Here is a 22,759-nt window from a genome sequence, read left to right on the forward strand (position 1 = left end):
GTAACATGAGTGAAACTCTGTCTCAAAAAAAAAAAAAAAAAAAAGTTTTTGCCTGATGAGCATCTGACAAAGCCTTGTTTTGATTTTGCTTTTCGTTTTGTTTATAAAAGAGATGTCCATTTCATTCACAAAGAAACAACAATACATAATTCAAGGACATGTGAAGAAAAACAGAAAAAAAAAAAAAAAACAAGAAAAAACAAAAAAAGAAACAACAATACAGCACACTAGTTATCCTAGCCCACAATTGAGAAACAGTTCTCTGCTAACCCCTGCCATTATTACAGAAAAAGAAAATTCCTTTGCTAATAACCCCCCTCCAGGCAAAAGCATGTGCGAACGGATGTGTTTGGCCCATGTCTTTTCCTGAAGCAAATTGCTTTTCTCAGGTCCAGCTAGAAGAGGGAAGCCTTAATGGAATGGAAACACCCCATGAAAAATGTTCCTTGCTTAGTGTTTCACTATCTGCATGCAGCCAAAAGTCAACATACACAATCCCAAAAATTTAAGCATGAGGTGTGGTCACCAGCAGGATGATGGCATCAACAATATGATTCAAAATAAACAGCTTCTGGTGAGCCTGCCACTGAGGGCTAGAGACATAGGCAGCTGCCTTCAGGCATAGAGAGCTGAGTCCTTTGCCTGATGTGCACAGTTATTGCTGAGGTATGGCAGGGACCATTGACAAGAATGCTGTCTCTGTCCATGCCAAGAACATTTTATAAAAGAGCTCTCAGATGTGGTTGTGCACCTCTTGCCCTAGCGGTGTCTGAACTAACTCTAGACAAATGTCTCTGAGCAACTGATTAAATGTGAAATAGAAAAGACCATTTCTTCTAGGTCTCCTTTCTTAACCTAGAGATTGAGGACCAAGTAATTGGAACGTTAAGTTCTCCTTGAGTTGATTCTATCTCCCCATTGCTTGGCCGTCATTGTTTCTTATGCCTTTTCTATTCCTTCCCCTCTGGGCAGAAACGGTGCTGAGCTTTGTCGACGACATCATCTCCGGAGCAAAGTCTCCTTGTGCCATGCCGTCCCAGGTGCCGGACAAGCAGCTCACCACCATCTCCCTGATCATACGATGCCTGGAACCTGACACCATCTACATGTGAGTAACACACACATGTAGTTGGTTGGCAGAGAAAAGCTTACAGCGTAACAATTGAGGTAGTCAGTGCCCAAAGTGAGTCCCAATTGTGTCCTGAGGTTTCTCACTGGTTTCTTTTTGCTACTTGAGTTCCTCTAGAGACTCAGCAAAAGATTATGAGTCTCTGAAGCCTTATCCCGGGTGGCATTATAGAGGACCTTCTCGAGCACCTAGACACTGGAGTGGAGAGATCTAGAAAGATAATATGGTCCTGTCCCTCGAGGAGTTTGCCTCACAGAGGGGAAAGATATAAAAACCTAACTTTAACTTACTGCATAATTAAATAAATTGTAGATAAAAAAGCAAAAAACAAAAAAAATTGTAAAAGAGGAAAAGAAAGAAGCGATTAATTCTAACTAGAGTGGATGCCATCTGAACTGCATTGTGTAGAATTTCAGCCGACAGTCATGTTGGAAAAGGTGCACCAGGCTCAGGAAGCTGCAAAGGCAAAGGTGGAGAAGCACGAAGGTGAGTAGTAAGTGGTCTGCAGGGCAGAGGCAGACGGTGAGTAAAAGGGAAAGGAAGAAAGTGAGACTGGAAAGATAGAATGCTGTAAGTCCAAGGAGTCATTTTTGAGGAAAGGCATAGAATACCAATAACTCTGCTTTAGAAAGCTAGCTAGCTCCGATGGCACTGAAGTAATTTATAGAGGTTAGAAATGGGCAGCATTTTTCTTCAAAGAAATACAGCAAACTATATCATGGCACTTGGAATGACCCTATTCTTTCTGTGAACTCTTCGCCATTTCTCCCTGTGCTCTGGGAACAATTGTAAAATGTTTGTGACGCAGAGATGTAAAAGATGCCAGAAAAGGAGAGATAGTGATAGAATCTGAGTCATGATGGAAAAATTTGGGTGCTAAGGCAGAATTCATAGTGATGTTGTTGTGGGACTTTCTGACCCAGCAGGATGAAAAACATTTAACCGTTTACAGAGGAGGTCACGAGAAGAGAGTCAAGGTTTCCACAGTAAATTATTTCTATTTCCACAGTTAAAGAGTTCAGAGATGAAAAGCACTAGAAATTTGAGTGGCGTTGATTGCAAGATGAACTTCAGTGCTCAGGCTGAATGTCTTCAATATAGGGAAAAATGGTGTCGCTGTGGGCCATGCATGATGAAAGTAAAGTACGTAAGCAGGAATGGCATTCTGGAGGATTTCAACATATGTATACACAGATGAGGATACTAAGACCATGTTGGTGCACTTTTTGGGTGACTCCACCAATACCGTGATTCTCATCAGCTCTTTTGATGGTGGGCAGTTGTGGCCCTTTATGGGAGGGGAGAGGGTGAAAGGAACAAGGATTTGGGAGTGGAGACCACCTAACCTGCTGTAAGGCATCTCAAATTCAGTGAAACTTGAATTATCGTTTATAATAAAGGCTCAGTAGTCACACTGTTCATTAGGAACAGCAAAGTTCTTATGTATAAAAGGTGGTATTAGGAGTGCAGCCATTACCCACCCTGGGACCTTCCTCGTGTTGGCCTGATTGGCTGTTTTTCCGATAAGAGATCAAGGCAATACCATTTCTCACTCCAGCTGTCTTTGGTGATCTTCCGTTATGCCCCTCCTACATCTTATAAAACGCGGACTTAACGATGAACGCTGATCATTGAAAAATCGGAGCCAATGCATAGAGCTGAGGAAGAAACAGCAAACCTCCACCAGGTGGCGCTGCAGATCACAAGAAGAGCGCCGTGTGGGCGGCCAGGGGTGACATTTCTCTCCGGGAAGGATCCAGGAGAGCTGCGCTTCAGCCCCTGGAATAGGGACAGAGCCCTGGGTTAAGAGTTGAGAATACATAGGCTGCAAGTCTGGTTTCGTTCCTAACCACTGAATGGCTGTAAGCAAGACACTTAAACTTTCTCCAACTAAGTGTTCTTTCTGTAAACTGGGAGGAGGGCAGCCTTCATTGATGGAGTCCTGACTACATACGTGGGTGCCTCACACTGAGAGTCTCAGACTCCTCTCTTACTCTGTGAAATTAGGGGTATTGTTCCCATTTTGTAATTGAGGAAACAGGTGCAAGAAAACGGAGTAACTGCCCCAGAATCACACAGCTAGTTGTGTGGGGCCTGCAAGCCTTGCGTCTTACTCCCCGCTGCTCTGCGTTACTGTGAGACTCTCGGAGCGTGACCTCATTGCCTCATGTTAAAGCAGGAGCTGGCTCTGCACCTGGGATCCACAGAGGTGGAGCGGCATTTCTGCTTAGCTGGCTTCCTTTGTCACTCTGTATATTTTATTTAATGCTCTTAAAAACATTATTCTGGGAAGGAACCATGGTACAAGTGAAGAGCTCCTACTTGAAAGAGACCTTAGAGTATATCTGGTCCAGCATTCTTCATTTTACAGATGAAGAAGCTGAGGCCAGGATAGAGAGGTGACTCACGGGCCTTCCAACCCCCTGCCCCATCATCACGATGCATGCTCGCAGGAGAATGACTCCCTTTCCGGACATGTGACAGCAGACACCTAATTCAGAAGAAAGAGAGCCAAATCGGAGGCATGGGCAGAAACCAACAAGCCTGGAGAAGGAGAGCGGGAAAACAGCAGACAGGACAGCCAGTCCTTGGCAGGGGGCTTACAGTCCTCCACTCACTTCAAGTTTCAGGCCTTTTAAGACCCCGCTCTGGAGGCAAAGCTGTTCTGTGTTGGTACACACGTACACAGGCCTCCATCGGGGTCATCACCAAGTCTCTAGCCACGGGCTGAACAGTTTTCAGCCAGGCAGCAGTGGAAGAAGCCCAGAAGTTTTGGACAAAGCAGTAAATATACTTACACATGAGCCCTCTGATTGTAAGCAGGGCTTATCTTTTCGGCCCAGTGATCCCAGCTAACCCTCTGAGGGTGCTGAGTGTTAGTGGTAGAAACGATAATGCTAATGGCGAACTGAGATGGCCGCGCATGCGATTTCCACACAAAATGTGCGAAGTGCTCCCTGGGCCATGATGGCAAAATAAACGGACTGCTCTTTCAGCGGCGCTCCAAGACGGAGGGATTTTGCACTACCGGGGAATGGCTCTTCGGTCAAGCCAGTCCCTCCTTGGAAGGTTAAGTGAAGCATCTCCTTTTCTAATACCTGCTTCACATTAAAAATAAAATACACACTAAAAATGGAAAGAGCTCGAGAACCTACATTTTGCACCGATTGCCCCATCACGGTAATGTGAGAATTCACGGGAGGACAAGTGTTTTCATCCCAGGTCAGGATCCAATAGAGTTTAGCTGAAACTTACAGCAAGACAGGCCACAGGAAGAGCTTGGGCAAGTTTGGGGAGGGAAACAGTGGGGATAGACTGAGAGAGAAGGGGTCCATTTGACAACCAATTAGGATTCTTCTCATCATAGTCCACAGACACTTAGAAATTAAGGGTCCAGGGTTAAGGAATGGTGGGCTACAAAGTGGCTGGAAAGCAGCCAGAGACAGTCTAGGGCAGGTGGCCCTTTACTTACCATTATCACAGGCGGCATCACGCGGCCCAGACCTGCACATAGCCAGACTGCAGCCCTGACCCGAGTCCCAGGGCCATGCTCAGGGCTCTGGAAGTCAGACAGGAACAGGCAGAGCAGGGCCAGAGTGACATTGGATGGGGCACTAGGCAAGTGGGGCCTCAGCAATGGAAACCAGGGGAGAGGCCTAGACGTGGGAACCCAGACACACAATTAGGCATGCAGGCCCTGTAGGAAGAGTGAGAGCCAACTGTGAGGACCAGAGACCAGGTCAGGCCCATGCCCCAGCCCCATGACCACGTGGACCCAAGAGGACCGGCCTGGGAGAGAACAAGACTTCCTATCTCCTGACACTGATGAGATTTGACTGCCAGAACTGGGCCCAGGGCACCAGTCTGCGACAAGGGTCAAGCTACCCCACCTCTGGGCAGGGGACGGACTTCCTACACACAAGGGCCCTGGTGTCAGGACCTCTGTGGGAGAAGGGGACTTGTTCAGGCCCCTAGAGGGCAGTTCTGCTGAGGTTTATAGGACATTGCTGATCCTGGGGTTTTCTCACTCGCCACTCTATGGAGGAAACACGGGCATGAGGGGGAACTTCACCCCATGTGGGAGTCCCAGACTACAAGGTATAAGTCTGAAATCTGCCAAGTGGTACCAGTGGGCCCCTTCCTGAGAGGGGAGGTCAAGGTGGTCTGGAGCAGGTGGGCAGAGGAGGGAGTTGCTGCCTGACCTGAGACTGGGTTGTGGGAATGAACCAGGAACAGAGCTGGTTCTACACAGGGCTGGTAACTTACGCCAGCTGCTGGGTTTGGTGGCCCCATTCAGAATTCTAGAAACAGTACCAGCAGCTGATGAGCATCAGCATATGGCATATGGTGCCACTGCTGGGGGTCAAGCCAGCCTGGCATTGCCACCAGGAAGCTGTAGGGGTTGGGTGCAAGGGAGCCCCTCTGACCTTAGAGGGGAGGGATGGCAAGGAGACTGTGGGTTTGGAATCAGGGTCAGGCTGGGGTTGAGTACTAGGTAAGACCATTTATCAGAACTCAGGGACAGGGGATGAGGCAGAGGCCCGTGAAGTGGATTGAGCCACTTTGCTGCAGAGAGGAGCGAAGGGCTGCACACTTGGCCCTGGTCTGACAGCACGGAGGGGAGGGAGTCCTGCAGGAGGCCAGCAGGTGTGGCCCACGCTGCTGTGTCCTGAATCCAGGCAGCTTATCACATTCTGAGTCTCAGCAGATCAGTGTTCAGGTGGTATGGAGCCCACCTGTGTGAGACCCCCGTGATTCAGCCTGAGAATCTGAAGGTAGAGGGAAGGCAAATGGCATATCAGGACGCACACAACTCTCACACTGACCATTCTGCCGATGTCTTTGTGGGGAGGGAGTGGTGGACCATGGTTGTCTTTTCTCTGTTGAGAGAAACACATATTTCTTGGCAGAATCATTAGGCAATATCTGTATCTTTTCTACTTCACCTGCACATCTGTTCCATGCCCAGTTGACATTTAACTGGACCGCTCTGTCTCAGGGCCTCTCTCTCCTTTTCACCCCTTTCCCTCCCTGTAACTCTGCCAAAGGGAAAGAAAATCAATAATTGCCAATAAACACAGCCTCCCATGACGACACAGCAGAAAGTAAAGTGACAAGAAAGGCAACATTAATGATTTTCTTTAAACTGACTGGGTTTGTTAGCAGAGGCCCTTGGCACAGACACCAGAGCTGATTGCCATGGTGATATTCAGATTCCCTTCTCAGTAGCCACTCTATGGAGGAAACACGGGCATGAGGGGGAACTTCACCCCATGTGGGAGTCCCAGAACCCACAATTCCTCTTGTTCCTCTCCATCCAGCTCCATCACCCAAGGGGATGGCTTATGTTCAGTCTTTAATTGCCACGTTTTCATTTTCTTCCTAGAAGGGCTCTTAGAGTCATGTCTTCACACTGTTATGAAGATGGCAATGTTTCCACTCTGGATTTCTGATCCACAGTGGGCAGCATCTCAGAGGAGCAGAGTGAGTTGTTTGTGGGGAATGAAGTGTCTAGCCATAGGCATCTCACTTTAAAGACGGAAACTGTCCCCAGTCCTTTGTGCAGAGATGCTGCCTGCGCGCGGGACATAACTGAAGAGAACTCGTATGATATATGCAGTGTTATGAACCATGTTATCTTTCAGGTATTTCTGTACATTGTTATGTCATTCTCACGGTGGTTTATAAGTAGTCTTATTATCATCTCTGTTTCACGGGCATTCTCTATAACCACGTGGCTTCAGACCCAAGTTCTGACCATCTTTTTCCAAAGATATAAACTGTTTCCCTGAGTGGTTGTCAATGTTTAACGGGCAACCAGAGTCACCTGGAAGGCTTGGGAAAGCACAGAGGTCTGATCCCCATCCCTACAGTTTCTGATTCAGTGGTCTAGGCTAGGGCCTGCCGCTCCCAGGTTCCCAGGTAATGCTGGTCCTGCTGGCCTGGGGGCCCCACTTTGAGAAGCATTGCTAACGCCATGATGCTTTCTGCCAAATAATACACCCAAGACAGCAAATGACAACCCAAGACCCACCAGGAAGCAGTGAGAGGCTCTAGGCTGCATCTTTCTGCCTGGGATGGTGGCAGTAAACGTGACCCCGGATGACAAGAGCCGCCCATCCAGGCAGAGCTGGGCCACGAGCCAGGATCATGGAGAGCTGGCCTCCAGCTGCACTGCTTCTGCTAACCACGCCCTCCCACTCCATGCCAGGTTCACGCTGTGGGGAGTGGACAGCACAGGACGGCGCTCCAGGCCAAGCGACGTGATCGTGAAGACGCCGTGCCCCGTGGTGGATGATGTCAAAGCTCAAGGTAAGAGGCATCGAAGTTAGCAGGGTTTTTCAAGGAATGCCCAGGTGTGCCCCCCACCCCTTGCTATGAGGAAAGAGAGACCAAGCGAGTCAAATGGAACAACCTGGAGTGCGGCAGGGAAGGAGAATTCAAGGCTCCGTATTGGAGCGTCACCTTTCCAGAAATACTCCTCAGCCGCTGGCAGAAGTCATCATCATATCGTATTACTCCACATAGTCATAAGTCAAGGAGCCCGTAAGAGACACCGATGAAGCCCCCTAGCATACACGACCATATGCCAGGTGCTTAGGTACATAGTGAAGTACCTGTGACTCCTGCCTCAAGATACTGATGGGGTGGCTTCTTCTGTTTATAGGTTTTTGAACATCTGAAAGGTTATTTTGAATTGACATATACAGTAAGGCTGCAGATTTGGAGTTAATTGCTAAATCCCCCCCCATCCCTAGCAAAGACACATAAAAATATTCAAAATATTTAATTCTATATTTTGAAGTTATTATGGGCCAGTTCTTTGACAAGTAACTGTGCCTCCACGATTCCTGTGTCGCAGGATCAGTCCCTGTTAATTAAGAAAAGCTTGTCTTCAGTCAACATCCATTGCACAAAGCTACCTTTTCCTCATGACAATCCCGCGCTGGTCTTGACACCATCCCCTGCTCTAAGGTTTTTACACCCTATTTATAGCCGGAATTTTATTCATTCTGGTCACCACTTCTACAAGGCTCCAGCACTAATTTAAGTAATCTTATCAACCACTAACATGGTAGTATTGAACGGGTAGCATTAGCATATCAACAGAGACATTGATGCTGGAAGTTTTAGGTTGTGCAAGTTTCAGTAAGAGAAATATTGTATTCAGTCTGATTTGCTGATATCCCGTAAACCACCTTATATATGGCTCCTGACTCCAAGTATATTAGTTTGACAGGAGGGACACGATCCCAGAATGTCCAAGGGGTGACATTGTGATGACGAAAAATCACAGGGGAAAGAGTGTCCTAGATTCACATTAATTAAAACCACTAATATTGTAGCACTGTATGTCTGAAAAGATCTTCACCTTTAATCTGAATAGCATGTTAAAGGTAGGGCTATTTCCAACACAGACATCTGATCATCTCACGGGCCCCTCTTAAAACTCTTTAATGTATTGCCATTGCTCTTGTGACAAAAACATTAAACAGGTACATTAGGACCTAAATGGAGGGGCCCCAGCCCACTTCTGTAGCACTTCAGCCCCTCCCTTAGCCAATGTCTGCATTCCAGCCTCCCTGCCTTCCTGTTATTTCAAAACCGTTTCCATTCTACCATGAGGTCTTTACACACATTGCTCCCATTACCTAGAATTCTCTTACCCTGTCAACTGATGAACTCCTCTTAGTCTGCAAATTTCAGATCAGGTGTCTTTTCTTCAGGGAAGAAGGGGCCAGGGGCCATAATGAAGCATCCTCACAGCACCACGTTTCATTCCTTCAGAACATTCATCATAATTTATTATTATAATGATGTGTTCAATGCCCGTCTCCCTCACTAGACAGTGAGCTCCATGAGAGGAGAAGCCCAGTCTGTTTTGCCCACTCTTAGGTCACTAACACCTGGGAGGCAGCATGGTTGACTAATTGCAGAGAACCTGGAATCAGCATCCCAGGTCCAAATTCCTGCTTCCCATCTGACTGCCTGATCTTCAACAGGTTACTTCACTGCATGCCTCAGTTTACTCATCTGTAAAATGGGGATGGGGCAGATAGTACCCTAGCTAATGAGGTTCTAGTGAAAATTAAGTGAATTAATTTAAAATAGGAAAAAAAAAAAAACACCCAGTGCTTGGCACATAATAATTATTCAGTAAAAATATTTACTGAATGAATGACACAATACCCCCATGTTATAGATGCAGCAATTGAGATTCAGAGCAGAGTCAGCAAAGTGATCAAGGTCACAAAGCATCTGGCAGAATCAGCACTCATACTTGTTATTTTATCCCAATTCCCATTTTGTTCATGTTACAAATGGTTAGAGGGTTATTGTGTCAAAGACTGAAGACCTTCCCCTTGTCTCTAAATAGTGGTGAAGAAGAAAAGGCTCACTAAAATGTGAGCCTTTCAAGTTACATATTAAAAATCTCCCTTTCTAGACCCTCTGGAGTGAGTGCTGCTGGCTTATAGGGTACAGATTGAGTGACTTTCGAAGGTCTCTGCGATTCCCTGATGAGGCAAGCAGAGTCTGGCATTGAGAGACTGTCTGGAGAGGACCCATGGCACCCTTAATTCATTGTCTGCTGATTTCTTCCTGTAAGCCAAAGAGAGGCAGGTGGTGAGAAGGTGTGTTGGAGAGTGAGCTGGTGTCTGCAGGTAGCACAGCCTGCAGTGAGTAGTGGGACATCAGGGAGGTGATTAGCAAGTGGAAGGGATGCAACATGATGCTACCTGCAGGGGTGGTTAGGTAGAAAGTACTTCTACAGTAAAGAGTGGCCCACGTAGGGAAGTTTGCTGGGGGCAGCCACTATACAATTTTCCATGCAGGGCTCCTTCAGGTCTGCCCAAGCCCTCCAGAGTATATCAGGATGTGCTCTGCCGGCTTGTGCTTCTTAATAAAGAGAGTTTCTGAAATCTCAGCAGATGAGCTGGGAGCAGGAGAACCAATTTAGTGTTGAGACAATAAAATAACACTCTCAGGGCCTGTTATCCTTCAGCCAGGAAGGTGTCCTATGCAGGGTAAATCCTTCTGAGTTAGACTAATTGAAGGTATCCTTGCAAATTAATACAGTTCTAACAGTTCTACCAAAATATATGCTTTGTCTCCCTCAAACCCAGATGGTGATCATAAATATAATCTTGCCACAGTCAGGTCTGAGTTTAAATCCAATAACAAATGGGAATTACCTTTTAAGTGACCTGGAGCGTGACTTCAGCATCTCATTATCTAGCTAAAAGCCAGACTTTATCCCTTATGTGAAGATTTACCCTAAACTAGATACTTTCTCTGAATAATTTTCCTGCATCATGACACTAAAGCCACTGTGGAAATAAGTTTCTACCAATGTTTTGCTGAAACCAGCCTTCCCCCCGTAGGTTCAAGCTTGTGTAAGTGGTAAGATCAACCTTCTTTGCTAGACTCTAGGTCAGGTCATGGCCTTCTGAGAATTCTTCATGAAACTTCATCCAGGTGAGGCTAGTTCTCATCCACTCCTCCCCGATGCCTATTCTCTCTTCCTGATGTGGACATAAATGTTTGTGCATTCCTTTATTTGTTCCTTCCATACCTGTTTATTGAGCCCTGCTATTAGATGCTACAGCCAAAAGTCATTAGAATCAAAATCTGTGTTCAAGAATTTTATAATCTGATTTCATGAAGTTATTAAGTTATTCAACACACATTAAGCCCTTACTAAATACCTGTCCTAGGAAATAGGAGCCAAACCTCCTGCCTCATGGAGTTTATATCTTAGCAGGGGTGACCGACAACAACCAAATAGTCACATGTATAATATTTCAGATGGCGATGTGTTTTATGGAGATAAATAAGCAGGGCTGTGGGGTAGGAGGTGCAGAAGAGGGTAGAATTTTAACTGGAGCGGCTTGGGAAGAAGGTGAGGGTGGAAGTCGTGCAGAAATCTAGGGGATGATCTTTCTAGATTGGTGGGCAGTGATACAGAGATTCTTGGCTCATGTTTGAAGAAGAGGAAGGAGGAACACTGGGAGGAAGAAGAGCAGGAGAGGAGCTCCAAGAGTCTGTGGGGAGGATCCCCCAGGGCCTGGTCATCAGAATGGGGCACTGGACTCTGCCTGGGATTGGAGTGGGAAGCCCTGGAGGACTGTGAGCTGGGGGCTGACATGATGGACAGTGGAGTGTCCCCTGCCTGCTCTCATGCTCTGCATCCCATCCATTGCCAAATCCTTTTGGTTCTCCTTTTAATTATCGGAGAATAGATTTCACAGCAGTAAGAAATACAGGGGCTATGGGAGGAGGAACTTCCTCATGGTTTATTTTTTCCCACTTTTTAACACACTATATTTTACTAACTATGTTTATTGCTTACCTGAGTGTCTCCTACCACTAGACTGTAGGTGCCATAGGGTAAGTATTTTTGTCCGACGTTGCCCAAGTACACAGGAAACTCTCAGGCACATAGTAAGCACTCAAAAACAATTTTATTGAATAACTGAATAAATATAAGCTCACTATGTCCAGACATTGTGGGTTTTTTTTAAGTTTTTACATTTAATATCACTTTTATTCTCACAAGAATCTTGGAGGGTATATATTATTAACTATCATTAAACAGACACAGAAACTAAGACCCAGAGAGGTTAGGTAACTTGTCCCAGGCCACACAGCTGGTGTGGCCCAACTCCATTTGATGCCATGGTGCCTGGGCCTCATTCTCAGCCCTGGTAATTTATCCTGTTGCCTGAGAGATTTCAGTTCTTTCCTAGTCATGTTTTTGTGATGAGGCTGTGTAGACAGGCTCCTTGCCATATTTTCACCTGCATCTTATGTATTTCTGAAAAGAGAAGACAGGTACCTGTCCTGAATAACTCAAGGTTTCTGTGAACCTGCAACTGAGTAAAATTATAACTAAACATACCTATACTATTTTCCATTGTTTGAGTTAGTGAATTCTTGAGGTGCTATGAAGACTAACAGAATAAATTCTCTGAATTCTTTCTGTGGAAATAGGAAAAGCCAGAAATATTCATGCTGTAGGAGCCTGGAGCATAGATCTTTCTGAAGACAGCACCTCACTTACTGATGTGGGCTTTTAAGCATGCCCAAGAGCTAGAATATCATGGTTTTAGGAGATTGGTGGTGGAAACTGGTCTCATCTCATGTGCTGCAAAAGCTGGGAGCCCTCAGCCTACTCTAGCTGGGTGTGACTACTAGGTTAGGAGAATGGTAGGCACCTCCTCAGCCATCGCTGTTCCTCAGCAAAGATTGCCACAGCCCGTGCCTGGCGGGGGCTCGTTCTTTCTCATCAGAAGAAGTAAGAACAGATTGGCACCAGTGTGGCGGTGGGAGAGGAAGCCCAAATCCGCCTATCTCAGTTCTGGTCTTATCAGCAGCATTTTTTCTCCCTCTGGTCATTCTTCTCAGCAAGCGCTCCCTGCCTTCCATGGAACACAACACAGCTCTTAGGGTAGTCCCTGGGCTTCTTATCTCAACTCTAGAAATGACAGCCCCCCGTACAGCTACGAGGATTTCCCCTTTTCTTGGCGTCTGGTTCAATCAGGGCAATGCCCTTGACTACAGAGAGTCATCCCAGATTTTCCATTCCATGACTCTGCTTCCTATACCTTAACTTGGTTAAACATCACCGATTCCCAAGCATCGGTACACAATAGCAACAGTAGATAGGCATCGTTTTCAATTTTGACTCCGTTGCATGCTGGCAGTATGACCTTGAGCAGGCAGGTAATGCGGCCTTTTTCCAAATCTTCTCGTTTGCTAAACAGGCACATTCATATCCATCTTTCAGTGGTGGTGTAAGTGTTGGAATTCACATGTGTGAAGTTCTTGGCAATCACAGGCCTTCGATAAACAACTAGAGACACCATAGACATTTATTTTCTAAATCACTGTTCCCTTTATTTCTTGATTCCATTGTTAACAATATGAGAATTTTTAACAACCTGAAAATCTAAATGGATTTCTGTACTAAAGTTATTTGCAACGCAGCTAAATATGGTGGCTGTAAGTCTGGATGTGGCAGGATTGGTGTAAACTGGTATAGAGAGAGATCACTGAGAAACTCTTCCCCAAAGTCAACTTGAATTGTTTCCAAAGGTGTGAGTTGTATTCATTCAGGTAACATTTTTGGACCTACTGTGTTGGCCTTGTCCTAGCCACTCAGCATAGTGAGAGCATAAAATCTGGCTTCTGTCCTCATAGGCAACAGGCAAGACAAAAAAGTAAGGAAATAATTGCAGTGTCTGGGCAGACAGAGGTAGATTTTATTCATTTCAACTCTGGAAACTGCTACAAGGATGACTTTGTCGTGACCAGCAGTGCTGAAGTCACTCGGAAGTTTGACAGGGAATCAGGCTGCCACACCTGCGAGCTAACCAAGGGTCACATTGGCCAAGCTATGGCTTGGGAACCTGTGGACTCCATTGCTTCATCCCCAGAATTAACACCACATCCAAGACAAAGCATTGCTCTCTAGATCTGAGTTTCCCAGCTGTTTAGGGAGAAAAATGTAAATACATCTCCTCTCCGACACGTTAAAGGAGGAAATATTTAACGATGAAGTACTCTGAGCTCTGTAAGAACAAAAGGCCAAGTCTATACAAAATCATTTCCACTTTGCCACATCACCAACTTCAGACTTAGCAATTTGTGCCTTTGAGGAAGAAATAGCAGAGACATAAATTAAATGGAAAGATGACTCATTTACACTAGATGCCATTTCTGGGTCTCCACAGATCTGCCTTTGTATCTGGTCTAGGTGGTCCTAACAAAAGTTCTGCTTCTCCACGGTCATGAGGCCACTCCAGGCTCTTCCTGTCACTTGCAAGCACCGCCTGACAGTGCCTCACTTCATCCCTGAGCCGAAGCCCACCACCAGCTGCCAGGGCCACCCTGCTGCTTTGGCAGGACCCCTGGTATTCAAGCATATACCAGCTAGAAGTGCAGGGTTGTTAATGCCTCATGGGAGCACACTCAGACCAGTCATGCATGGAAGCTGGAGATAAAATTTTTCCTTCTACACCTGGATGACCTTGGGGAGATCCGGTAGTCCATACATCATCTGCTGCAAAATGTAAGCAATCAGCTCATCGGGAAGGTGTGGCCAGCTCCTTCATGCTCTCCCTTACATTTCTCTCTCTTCTTTCTTGCTTCATTTCCCCTTATCTTCACTCCTACTTCCCTGGGATTGCACTTGCCAAAAAAGTGTTAATATATTTTCCCTCAAGCTAGGTATTTTTAGGAAACCTGAGTGAAGCAAAGAATATTGTAACTGAAACAGGCCTTAGAGGTATTCTAGTCAAAGGCTTTCGTTTCATAGATTAGAAAACTGAAGCCTGGTGGGGCAGACGCAAAGTGAGTTACTCAAATCACTTTCTTCAGGCCTTGGGTTCAGCGTTCTTTCAGTTATAGCATACTCATATGCATATAAGTAAACATGCATATATGTATATATACCCCTATACATTCAAATCGACACGTATGTGTATGTATATACTATATGATATATATGCATGTTATATATATTATATATGATCTACATGTCTATATATATATGATACAGATCATATATATGTATATATACATTATCATATATATTTACATAGATAGATATGAACTTATTTTCCTTTTCTTCCTTCCAGAAATAGCAGACAAGATCTACAATCTCTTCAATGGCTACACCAGTGGGAAGGAGCAGCAGACCGCCTATAATACCCTCCTGGATCTGGGTTCCCCCACCTTACATCGGGTCCTCTACCACTATAACCAGCACTATGAGAGCTTTGGGGAATTCACCTGGCGATGTGAGGATGAGCTAGGTCCCAGGTAACCAATAAACCGCCTCAACTCTTTTAAAGACTTCTTGAAATTTTGAACTTCTTATGCTGTAATACTGTGTTCATGAAGTCGCAGAGATTTCCTAGATAAGCTTAGGCACTCGGAAAAGTCAGTCCCCTAATTTAAGACAGTTCAGCTCATGCAGATTAGTTTTGGATAAGCTCTATTTACGTAGCCCAGCCATGAATGCTTTTGCAGAACTGTGAAACAAATTTTGCTCTCGATCTGTTTTACCCTCCTCTTTATCATATTGACATAACATTCCAAACCCTAAAACTCCAAGAGCCCAAAGCAAGGTCTTGTGAAAGATAATTTGGAATTTTATTCAAGAGGTTATCCAAAAATATTTTTTTGCATTTAGGTTTTTCATATGTTATATGTATTGCAAATACTTATTTTGAGTTAAATTCCACATCTCTTGAAATGCAACGTGAGAGTAACCAAAGACCCATCCTGATGTCAGTCTTGGCCAGAGCTAGGGTCTCATAGTGTTTGCTGACTTTTCTTGGTCCTAAGACCACAACTGCCTAGTACTCCCCACCCACTGCTTTTAGGCTGCAGAGACAGAATAAAGTGCTTGGAAAGTAAGAAATGAGAAGAATGTGCAGATGTATCACTTTTCCTTTGTTGTGTTCATCATAACTGTATATTGCTGCCTTGAGAAAACAGATTTTCCTGGAAAGAAAAGACTTTCCGGAAATTTTTTGATAGATATGATAAAAATGATTTTCATATGGAATGTTGGTACCATGTATGTCACCAAATTATTTAGGTGCTTGTGAAGAAAAAATAAAAATAGGGGAAGGCCTGTGAGAATAGGAAAAATAATTAATGAGAAAGAAAATGAAGAAGAAAACAAATGAAGTGGGAAGAAAGGAAGGAGGGAGGGAAGGAAGGAAGGAGGAAAAAAGGAAGAAGGAAGGAAGGAGGGAAGGGAGGAGAGAAGAGAGGAAGGAAGGAATTGAAGAAAATCAACACTATAGAAGCCTCTAGGCTTTAAAGAATTCTTTCACTCTAGCTAACAGGGCAGAATGAAAGTGGCACCCAAAAGTCATTCCATCCACCTGACCTCTGACCAAACCGGAGAGAGAATTAGCCTCATTTGGCTTGCTGTGACTTGCAGTTATAAACTTTCTGAGAAGACTATCAATAAGGACATTCTATTTTCCTACATTTGAAGGAAAGAGGAAAATTAGGTTTATCTCCTGAAATGAAATGATTTCATGTCTAAGATCTGGCACAATTTTTCTACAATTTGCAAATAATTTCCTGTTTATAAAGGGTGATAGTTCTTGGGTAAACAGAGCCACCGCTATAGACCAGAGGGAAAAAAATGTAAGGGATTTTTAATTTGTCTTGTCTCAGTTTTGGTAAGAGACAAACTGTGGGTTAGAAAGTGGATACATGTTGAGAAATGTCCTCTTCTCTTCATACCCTGTCTTTGTTCTGACGTTATTCTTACTCATCCCTAATATCAACCCCATTCTCTCTCTCCTCTCCTCCCCACTCCCTCTACCTCCTCACCCCTCCTTTCCTCTCTGCTTCTCTCTCCTCTCTGCTTCTCTCTCCCCTCTTCTTCCTTCCCTTCTCTCTTCTGACATTTATTGAGTGTATATATACAGTTCTTTGTCAGGGAACATAAATGTCACAATTTGAAACGTACTAACATTGCATATGTCATCTTGATTTCTAAGGGCATTTGGAGTGCTTTTAAAATTTCTCTCTTGTGACTCAAGAGTCAGAAGGAAAATTGGTTAATGATGAAAATGAGCAGAGGAAGAAATGTAGATCTTGTTGTAGTAAGGCCACTGCTGACTGCACACTCTCCTCCCAAGGGGCTCTTTCATGTGTAATACTAGTCTTTCATGGCTATATATTAGAAAACATTGTGTAGTTTTCATTAGTCCACAGGAAATAAAATTTGGCTTTTTAGTGACATGGATCTCAGAGAGAACCACAGGAAAGGAAAAATCCTCTTAGAAATATATCATCAACCCACTTTGGGGTTAGTTGTGAAGATGAGTAGGAGGGGGTCTATGGCTATTCACTTCCTCTGAGCAAACGGAGGATTCCCTCTGTTCACCACAGTCCAACTCCATTAAAACTCTGTGAGCCCTCCAGATTGAGCTGAGGGTTGAAAATAGTTTGAGAAAAACACTGGTTCTACCACTAATAAGAAAGAAAGTCACAGGCTCCAAAATGGTAAATGGCAATACCAAATTTATTATTATTTAAAGTGAGCACTGAAAGCAGCAGCAAAGACTGGAGGAGCTAAATTCATTCTCTCAGAAGGATGATAGGAGGTGTTCCTTTGTTCATTTCTTGAAGATGATGCTGATGTTGTCTCTCACTCTTCCCCCACTCCCCCTTTCTCCACCTCCTATGAACTTGTCAACAACTAATGGCATATAGTAGGATACATTGAGAGGAAGGGTCACCAAAGTTCTTGTCGATGACAGCTTTTGGAAAACTTACTTGGCCAAACTGCAGAGGCTGATAGGGAAAGTACAGATCATCCACTCAAGATGACTTAGTCGGCAGGCAGAGTGTTTGTTTGATTTCTTCTGACCCACCATTGAAGTTGGAGAAAATATGACTGTCCCTCCCATGACTTGACTCCACTCTTAGTCTTTGACTTTGCTGCTGAAGCTCAAACCCTTCCTCCAGTGGAAATCTCCACCCTTCTCCCAGCTCATTCTTTAGAAATGCAGGGAGGTCATCCCTTGGCGATGCTCATTGCCAGGACAGAAGAAGAGAAATGAAATAAATGTGGCTATTGTTCTTTGAAACCGCTGTCTAAGGTGAATGCAATTTCAGATTCTGGAAGGAACTGTGATATGGTTTGGCTGTGTCCCCACCCAGATCTCATCTTGAATTCTCACGTGTGGTGGGAGGGACCTGGTGGGAGGTAATTGAATCATGGGGGCAGGTCTTTCCCGTAATAGTGAATAAGTCTTATGAGATCTAATGGTTTTAAAAATGGGAGTCTCTTTGCAAAAGCTCTCTTTTCATCGCCACCATGTGAGGCATGTCTTTCACCTTCTGCCATGATTGTGAGGCCTCCCCAGCCACGTTGTACTGTAAGTTCAATTAAACCTCTTTCTTTTGTAAATTTCCCAGTCTCAAGTATGTCTTTCTCAGCAGTGTGGAAACAGACTAATACAAATTGCTGATGAAACTAGAAAAGAGTGGTTCTACATAGGGGAGTTAGACTAGCAGTCAATAAATGCTGCAAATAATGTTGAGTTTCCCAAATCAGTAGTCTTTGTCTTGTTTTCCAGGTAAAAAGAGCTTGTTCAAATAAGAGTATCTTCCTTTGTGGGTCTCTGGTTATCTTACTTCATAGGTCTCATTTTTAAAGAACAAGAAAAACGCAACTGAATGAGGGGATCCTGATCTTTCACTCATCCTGTATTCAGAGTCAAATCCAGTGAGGTCTGAGCACTGGCTCTACGCTTTCCTTATCTATGACACCAGAAATGGGTGCCAGGAAGAAGGGGCTGTACCAGTGACATGGTGTTGCTGTCCTTTCCCCCAAGCCAGATGCCGGAGGCTCTCACACTCTGTGCTTCTGGCCCAGAGGGAACACTCCTTTCCAGTGAGTGCAACTTGGGGCACGTTGCTCTTCTCTCTCCTTCTCTCTCAGGAATCTGCACTGGCCCAGGTGACCTTCATCACCTTCTTTGTTTTCCCTCTCCTTTGACTGGGGCTAAGTGACAATGATAATGGCCTCCTGACTTTCTGAGGCAGGTGGAGAAATGGAGCATGAGCTCACCTGGAGGTTAATTAGGTGACGTGTGTAACTGACAATCTGCATTTTCCCAAAGGATAATCCTGTGTCAACATGAACTGAGGGCGTTACTGTCCTTGCCTTTGTCATACTACAGCTACTTCCATCCAGGCATAATTGGTCACATCTAATATCCTTTTCAGTTCAACGTAATGGCTGCTTCTGCCAGTTCAGAAGCGGCCTTGGAAAGGGAAATACCCAGTCAAGCACATTATTTGTCATTTAGTGATGATAAATGACTAGCTTTAAAGAAACTTGATTTCTCTTTCAAACCTACCAACTCTATGAGGTTTTTAAAGGCATGCATTTCCACTAAAATATTATTTATTTTGTCTTCTTTATTTTTCCTGACTGCATTTTTGTCTGTTTCTTTTTGGTGCTTGCTCACTTTGAACATTTATCCCATTCATTCATTCATTCATTCATTGGCTGGGCAGATATTTATGGAGGACTCACTGTTTTAAGTGCCAAAGATAAAATAGGGAGCAAAACACACCTCACTCTGCCCACTTGAAGTTTAGAGTCTCACACTAACAGTAGCTGTGCTCATCCAGACTCTCTCTTCTTTCTAACTTACGTAACCTCTGTGCTTGATCCATAGGAAAGCTGGTCTCATCCTTTCCCAGCTTGGGGACCTCAGCAGTTGGTGCAATGGACTCCTTCAGGAGCCCAAGATAAGCTTGCGGCGCAGCTCACTCAAGTACCTGGGCTGCCGCTACAGCGAGATCAAACCCTATGGACTTGACTGGGCGGAGCTCAGCCGGGACCTCAGGAAGACGTGTGAGGAGCAGACCCTGAGCATCCCCTACAATGACTATGGGGACAGCAAAGAGATCTAACACCATAAGGCCAGCGAGCTGCTGCCAGAATGAAACGGGAAAGAGGAGGGATCCATCTGAGTTGGTTTGTGGATTTTTAATATTTTTTAATGGAACATTAAAACCTCCACGGCAACATTGAAACCAGGGAGAAAGTGATCCTTGCTCCTTGAAGAACTTCTTCAGTATGATGTTCTCCATCTGCATGACTGGGAAATCTGCCAGCTAGTGGCTTCATGCAGCGCCATATTTCTTTAAAGGATTACTTTGGGGTTTGCTTTGCCATTGATTTGGTCCATTCATTTTTTCTTCCCTTAGAAGTTTACAAAAATGCTCAAGAACTCTGCCATGCTCCCCGTGAAAAGTCTATTAAGTAGGCACCCTGTGCTCACTGAGTTCCTAAACCTGTTGCAACTGGGGACAGAGGTGAGGCCAGAACATTATTAGGCCTGCCTCAGTCCCCACCTTCAAACATTCCTCGGGAAGCATCTCACTCTGGGAGCCTTGGCCCTGCTCACAGAGGACAATTAGAAAAGTGGAGAAGGTGACCCTTGTCTGTGCCTCCTGGTTTTCCTCCCAGGCCTTCCCATCACGATTTCCGTACCCCAAAGGTGAGCCCATCTTTCGTTATAGGCCCCAGTGGGCCACTTGGGTTTCGAGATCTTTCCTTATATTAAGCCAGGACTGGGATTAAATCTCTCTCTGTCAAATCCCTGTCCCCTCCTCTGAACAACATGATCTTTGAGAGGGGACAAGATGCCATCTGTCAAATGCATCTTCAAAAAAGTTTACCTGGGAGACTAGTTAGCAGTCCACATTCTAGAAGAGACGTGGAGTTTATTGTTTTTTTTTTAAAAACCATGCTTCCTTTGGATGGACTTCTCCAGACCACCAATATATATAGATGTGCCTGGATTATCTTTAACCCCCAAACCTCTTACCCTGGACAGATAAGGCTTGGCAGAGGTCTGATCGGGTCCAGGAAGGATGGATACTTTCATTTCAGTGTTACAGTGAACTAAAGCTATTATTGATCACAAAAACTTCTGTTCATTCCCCATCTTGCTAAATCTCCTTGTGTTGCTAGTTTTGCAAATTGTTTCTCCAATGACCATAAGCAGGAGGATTCCACCGTGGTCACTGTCCATCTGGTCACTGGGATTCTGTGTAGGTAAGCACCCCTAATTGCAGGAGGAGCTACAGTGTTGTTTCCATCCCACTGCCCAAGCATTGGCATGGTTATGAATAGTGGCCCAGGCAACAGAAAGCCCATCCTTTCAGAAAGAGCCTGGCGAGGCTGTGTCGACTGGCGGTGGCCTTGGCTGTCCCACACGCCTCAGTGGCCTGAATGCACACTCAGCCACCATGCCTTTGACCAGGGCTCCTCATTTGGAAACACACGAGAAATGTCACGAAAGCAGTGCAGGACCTATAAGGCAAGTCATTGCGCTATATTGGTTTTTTTCTAAATAGTAATAATAACAGATAACATTTATTCAGTGCTTGCTGTATGCCAGGCACTGCTCTAAGCACTTTAGGTATCACTGAATTCTCATAGCAACTCCTGAGGAAAGTGCTATTCTCGTCTCCATTTTAGTGTTGGGGAAGACGAGGCAAAGAGGTTATACAGCTTGCCCCAAATCCCTCATGCACTGTAACTCACGCTGTTTCAGCGTGAGTTCAGGCTGTTGGCCTCCAGGATGCAGGATCTTAGCTACCCTGGGATACTCAGTTCTGTTTTCAGTATCATCTGGCACACAACCATGCCAGCTCTCAGCCCCACAGGACACCTGCCCAGAGAGTTTACCTTTCCCAAGCATCTGTGGCATGGACGTGTCCTCTGTGCAGTGGAAGGAGGAGGGGCCAAAGTGCACCCTTAGCCTTTGGAGCCAGAGCACCCTTGGGATCCCCCGTTCCACCACACACAGCCCTCCTCTCCACCCTCATGACTGGGAAGGACGCCTGTGATGAGGCTGAGATAAAGCACAGGATGCTTTCATTCTCCTCTCTGCTTCTTTCCAGAGAAACACTGATTTATTTCAAACTCTCTAATGCACCTGCCTCAGAGATTCCCCTAATTCCAAAGCAAAGATCAGCAGAAAAATTGTCTGTCCCACCTGTGGAAAATGCTGGAGCCTCAGTTAAAGTGCCTCAAAGGGCAAATATCTCACCATCGCCAGAGAAGATGCGACATGCCAGTCTGACAGGGGCCAGCGTATCTCTTTGCTGCTACTGTGTTGCCAACCTTCTATTCACATCTGTGCAGAACACGGTGTCTTAAGCTTGAGTGCAAGGAGGGTGAGGCTGCCAATGCCTTCCTGCCGAGAACTGGATGACGTGGGAGTTGACAGGACAGGGAGAGGGTGGGGCAGGTATCAGGGTCACTCCTCTGCGCCTGTCCTTCTGTTTTTATTACTATTTTCCTGTCTCTTTCCCCCGATCTCCCAAGTTCCTCTACCTTTTTTGTCTTTTACTTCTTTCTGTGACCCTCCTTTTTTGCCCCCTTTCCCCAAGACTTTCTTCCTCCAGTTTCCCCTTGAGTTCTCCTCACTGAATGCGTGTATGTATGTGCACACACACACACAATGCACACAACTCCTATGGCTGGCACCCCCTTACATTCAAGTTAAAAAGGCCAATACGAACGGGGCAGGGGAAAGTCTTAGGATGGTAGTACAATTGGCTGGAGGATTTTTCACCCGGGAAGACACTATTAATCTCAACCTGCTGACTTTTCCCGAAGCTTGCCTGAAGGAACCCATTCTGGCTAGAAAGGGTGATGGTACTGGACCAGTATTCAACCTCAACTTTTCAAGCTGCCAAACAGGTATTAAGGGAGGTGCTTATATCCCACCAACATTCTCCCAGCTCCCGTGTCCCCAAGACCTCTGGGATTCTCTCTTGAATGTACATGAACCACTGTAATAGCATTAGACTTTTAATTGAGTGTGCAATCATTTTTCATGGAGTTTGGTCAGTTCATTATTTTTTAGTTAACTACACTTCTTGATATTCAAATGTTCTATTAAAAAACTGAGTATGAAGAAAAACACTTTACTACCGTAGAAGGAAGAAAGAATATAATATGACCATCTTCAGGTATAACAGCGTTGTTTAAAAGAGAATTATTGTATGATTATAAAAGATGAAATAATTAACTGAATAATAAAACAAAGCTATTAGTAA

General features: G+C 45.0%; 1 protein-coding gene across 2 annotated transcripts in view; it reads left to right on the plus strand.

Annotated features, from left to right (window-relative positions):
* ASTN1 (astrotactin 1) overlaps positions 1-22,759 on the plus strand; it is a 320,149-nt gene extending 297,390 nt beyond the window's left edge. For both annotated transcript variants that reach the window (XM_032291314.1, XM_032291313.1), the window contains exons 20-23: positions 973-1,108; positions 7,341-7,441; positions 14,770-14,953; positions 19,357-22,759. In XM_032291314.1, coding sequence (XP_032147205.1) covers positions 973-1,108; positions 7,341-7,441; positions 14,770-14,953; positions 19,357-19,594 — 659 coding nt within the window. In that variant the 3' untranslated portion in view covers positions 19,595-22,759. The remainder of the gene's footprint in view (positions 1-972; positions 1,109-7,340; positions 7,442-14,769; positions 14,954-19,356) is intronic.

This window comes from Sapajus apella, unplaced genomic scaffold, assembly GCF_009761245.1.
Source record: "Sapajus apella isolate SASKATOON/1434 unplaced genomic scaffold, GSC_monkey_1.0 scaffold25, whole genome shotgun sequence".
In the NCBI taxonomy this organism is placed as follows: domain Eukaryota; kingdom Metazoa; phylum Chordata; class Mammalia; order Primates; family Cebidae; genus Sapajus; species Sapajus apella.